This window comes from Bison bison, unplaced genomic scaffold, assembly GCF_000754665.1.
Source record: "Bison bison bison isolate TAMUID 2011002044 unplaced genomic scaffold, Bison_UMD1.0 scf7180017864180, whole genome shotgun sequence".
Lineage (NCBI taxonomy): Eukaryota > Metazoa > Chordata > Mammalia > Artiodactyla > Bovidae > Bison > Bison bison.
The window spans coordinates 10,214,897-10,219,820 of NW_011494752.1; the positions used below are offsets into that span (position 1 = coordinate 10,214,897).

Below are 4,924 nucleotides of genomic sequence, written 5' to 3' on the forward strand. Positions count from 1 at the left end.
ATCTGCCTCATTCAGTTTCTTGGCCGAAAAATCATAATGGCTTCATTTTAATTTCTGGATCTTTAAATTTTTCCTTGGCTCATCCTAATAATAAATGTTGATATTGTTAAAGCACGTTTTCTTTCCTTTGCCTCAGTTCCACGGTTTTGATGCCCAAAGGCCATATTTCCACATTGGGTCACACAGAATCCTCAAGGTTTCTAGAGCAGCTTCCCTCAATGATGAGACTGTTAACTCTAATACCACCCCCCGCCCCCCGCCCCTTTTTTCCCCAGCAGTTTCTGGCGTCTTAGCTCCCCGACCAGGGCTTGAACCCTGGGCCCACAGTACTTAATCTTGGAGTCCTCCTGATGACTGTTTTTCATGAAATGGAAGTAAGATTGCAAAGTCTTATTATAATTTGTATTATTTGCCTCAATTACAAAATGTATTCAAGTGCCTTATTTGAAGTATAACATACAGCAAAAAGGACAGAAATCATAACTCTACTGCTTAGTGATTTATTACCAAGTGATGAAATTAAAAGACGCTTACTCCTTGGAAGGAAAGTTATGACCAACCTAGATAGCATATTAAAAAGCAGAGACATTACTTTGCCAACAAAGGTCCGTCTAGTCAAGGTTATGGTTTTTCCAGTGGTCATGTATGGATATGAGAGTTGGACTGTGAAGAAAGCTGAGCACCGAGAATTGATGCTTTTGAACTGTGGTGTTGGAGAAGACTCTTGAGAGTCCCTTGGACTGCAAGGAGATCCAATCAGTCCACTCTAAAGGAGATCAGTCCTGGGTGTTCTTTGGAAGGAATGATGCTAAAGCTGAAACGCCAGTACTTTGGCCACCTCATGTGAAGATCTGACTCATTGGAAAAGACTCTGATGCTGGGAGGGATTGGGGGCAGGAGGAGAAGGGGACGACAGAGGATGAGATGGCTGGATGGCATTACCGATTCGATGGACGAGTCTGAGTGAACTCTAGGAGTTGGTGATGGACAGGGAGGCCTGGTGTGCTGCAATTCATGGGGTCGCAGAGTCGGACACGACTGAGCAACTGAACACACCTTTGTAACTACAACACAGTGTAAGAAAATAGAATAAAACTAGCAACTCAGAGGCTCCTCTCCTCAACCTCCATAAGCACTACCCATTCTGTCCTGCCAAAGCTAAGGATCATCTACTTTTCAACCCCACAGATTAGTATCCCGTGTGTTATAAACACGTGCATTTAGTATGTATGGATTATTCTGTGTCTGGCCCAACAACGTATTTGGCTTAGTTTTAATTGTACTTTTCACATGAAGTCCTTCCCTCCCTGGTCTCCCCATCACTCCGAAGTGAGGGATATACTTGGCCTGAGCACCACTTGGTAGGAATAATCTTCCTCAGCTCTTTCACCTTCTCTAGGATAGAGGTTATTAAGCCCAGGTGAACAATTAGAAATGCAATTGGTTTCCTGAATGATGTGGAGATATTTTATAGTTGGTCTTTCTTTACCTCTCAAAACATGCTTAAGTGAGAATTTAAAAGCATTTTACAAAAGTTTCTGACAACAAATATACAAACAATATCTTTATTGACAGTGGGCCAATAAGAACAATCAAATTTAGTTTACAGATTATCAAAAACATTTGAAAAGCAGGACACTAAAATCTCCAAGATTCCCATGGGAGTACAAACACGCAGTCAGATTAAACTCTTAAGCATAAAAACAAATACTGATATGAAAAGGGCCAGAGCTCTTAGTAAAACTATCTTAAGAGTAAGTCCCTTGACGCTAAACTGCAGTTACAAGACATACGGTACAGCTCCTGGTTATGTGATACTTAGATGAAAAAAGACAGATTCCACGAGGTCTCCAGGAGGCTGTGTGGGATGGAGCAAGAGCAGACAGTTGTGAAGCCCTTCTCTACCATGTGCTGGGAGCAGGGTGGTCACCTCCAGATCAATAAACAAAGGGAAAACAACTAATTCTGATTGATGCTCAGCCACTTGTTAATAGAATGTTTGTGTCCCCACCCCCACCCCCCAATTCACGATGAAACCTAATCCCCAAAGTGCTGGTTATTTGGAAGTGGGACCTTTGGGAGGTGATGAGGTCATGAGGGCAGTCCTCACAAACAGAACTCATGAAACATAGACTCACAAACATGTCCTCATAAAGGACGCCCCAGAGAGCTCCCCAGCCCTTCCACCATGGAAGGACACAGCAAACAGACGGCCATCTGTGGACCAGGAAGGGGCCTCATCAGACATCCTACCAGGGTCTTGATCCTGGACTTTCCAGTCTCCAGAACTGTGAGACAGTTGTTTATAAACAAATCACTTAGTGACATTTCACTACAGCAGACTAAACTGACTCACCACTTCATTAAAATATGTTGTCAATCCTTCCTTGAATAGCACAGGTTTGAACTTCACAGGTCCACTTACATGCATGTTTTTAATAAATACAACCTGTCCTCTATTTTGTTTTGCATCAGCAGATTCAACCAACCGTGGACACAAATTTCCATCCATGGTTGGTTGAATCTGAGAATGCAAAAGCCTCAGAAACGGAGGGCCAACTGTACTACATTATTTTCTGTAAGGAACTTGAGCATTCGTGGATGTTAGCTTATGTGGGGGCTCCTGAAAACTCATGAGAAAAGAGTAATTGTGTGCCAGATTCTCTACCTGCAGTCTTATCCTCACAACAGCCTTGAGAGAGGGATGACCTGTTCCCATTCTACAGATAAGACTGGGGCTCAGAAAGAAGTACCTTTTTAAAGTCACATGATTAATTGCCAAGTGGAGGTGACAGAATTCAAGCCCACTAATCTTGTGTTAGCCGAGTATTGGCCACCAGATCATGAACGAACTTCTCAAACACCTGGGATGTTGAGAAACAGCAAGTGTTTTAGGCTTTCTGGGACATGAAATCTCTGCCTTAACTACTTAACTCCACTATTTTAGTACAAAAATAGCTACACATGACATGTAAATAATGAGTGAGGCCCAGTTCCAATTAAACACTATTTACAGAACAAGGTGGTGGGTCCAGGCCAGTTTGTCAATTCCTGCTTCAGGTTGTTAATCCGGGTATCAAGTGATGAGGGCTGAGCTCCTTTGTATTTTGTCCTATGTCAGCCATTCTCCTAGTTTCATCTCTCAAGAGTTCCAGCTCTTTAAATGATTTAAAAAAAAAAAAAGCCTGTCCTTAGTCCTTTACACTCTATTTCCTATTGTTTTGGTTTCCATTATTGCTGGCTTTAGACCTGACCTTGATCTCTATTACCCCCACTTTAAACTCTTCCTCTCCTTTTCCTCAATGATAGAACTAAGGTATACGGAGGCAACGATGAGAACTCTAAGGAGTAATGGGGATAACGTGGAGGGGAAAAGCGTGGGCTGGCTGTTGAGTGTTCATCAAGGACAGGATTTAGGAGAAGAGAGAGGAAATCTGCAAATGTTTCCTCTTTCTTTTCTATAATCATCTTTTCAGTCTCTGTAACAATTTTAAAAAGTCTATAACAAGACATTTGTGTGGTGTCCTGCTAAATATTTATTTGAACTCTTGCTTTTTTGTTTCCATCCCACTACAAGGTCTTTGGTCACCCATGTAACTTATGTCAAGATCAGCGTGGCTCTTTGCCTTTTCTACCTTCTCCAGGGCTCTGGGATATGACAAAGACCAATACACAGAACATGCATAACATGAGGTCTGAGGATATATTTCTTGTGCCTTGAAGCTGCTTGCTCCAGGTCTTCTTCTTGCCTGGGGCTCTAAATGGAACAGCACACTGAATCAGTCAACTTTCTAGACTCTCCATATCCCAGGGGCTTTTTCTCAAAGTGACAAAACTTACTTTACACACAGAAGAATGAGGTAAAGGAGTGAAATCTCCCTAATTCTGTAGCACAGAAAACCAAGGATTCATTCAATGTCAAAGATAAGGAAAGAGGGACCTGAAAAAAAACTACAGTTAAGGTTCCAACTCTTTCTCTATCTCAAGGTCACTTCCAAGAAGTGTGAAGGGAGGATGTACCCAGCAGAGGGGTAATAACCATCTAAGTGTCAGCCTAATCCATGTGGGCATAACTCAGACCCCATTTGTTCATCAATTGAGACAGCAGCCTTTGGGGCTGGGAGGGAAGCCAGAGTGTATTTCAACTCTAATCTTTAAATTTTTATAGTTAATGTAAAAGAAACGACATTTTCCAGATAGCTGGGTGTCCACTTTGGATTTGAAAATAAACAGCTCTGTGTCTTCCTGATAATTGAGGATATGAACCCTCAGCCTCACCTACAAGATAAGGACGTTCTTACACAGTGAGATGGAGTAACAGGCTTTGGCATGACAAAGAGGGGGAACTGGACTTCACAATGACTGTATTGCTATCCACTGCCAAGGACTTTCTAAATTTCTACAAAACAGCATTATGGGTAGTGGGATGGTGGTTTAGGGATCAACTTTTGAGATTTCTGGCTGGAAGCATTCAGAATGATCAAATCAACGGATAGAAGAAACATTCTGTTTATGGCTCAAAACTACTGTGTTCTGTGAGTAGAATTAGATGCACACAGAACTGTTTCTCAGGCAGCATTTTTTGGGTCTTCCTCCTAAACCACTCAGGTATTTAACACAGCAATAACACCAACTTACATTCCTTTGCACTCAAGTAATTTTTCAGGGCTGCTCTTCCATGTGAATCCTTTGATGTCTGATGAGGGATGAACTGCACTTAAAGCTCTTCCCACACTCGTTACACCTGTAGGGTTTCTCCCCAGTATGAGTTCTCTGGTGTTGAATAAGGGCTGACGAATGAATGAAGGCTTTGCTACACTCGTTACATTTGTATGGTTTCTTGCCAATATGAATTCTTTGATGTTTAGCGAAATTGGAGCTCCGGCTGAAGGTTTTCCCACACTCGTGACACTCGTAGGGTTTC

The 4,924-nt window shown here is 42.1% G+C and overlaps 1 protein-coding gene across 2 annotated transcripts in view; it reads right to left on the minus strand.

Annotated features, from left to right (window-relative positions):
* Nucleotides 1-1,549: 1,549 nt before the first annotated feature.
* ZNF286A (zinc finger protein 286A) overlaps nt 1,550-4,924 on the minus strand; it is a 15,344-nt gene continuing 11,969 nt past the window's right edge. Inside the window, exon 7 of one of the 2 annotated variants that reach the window (XM_010842977.1) lies at nt 1,550-4,914. In XM_010842977.1, the coding sequence (XP_010841279.1) occupies nt 4,663-4,914 (252 nt within the window). In that variant the 3' untranslated portion in view covers nt 1,550-4,662. The other variant, XM_010842976.1, reaches the window with a different exon arrangement.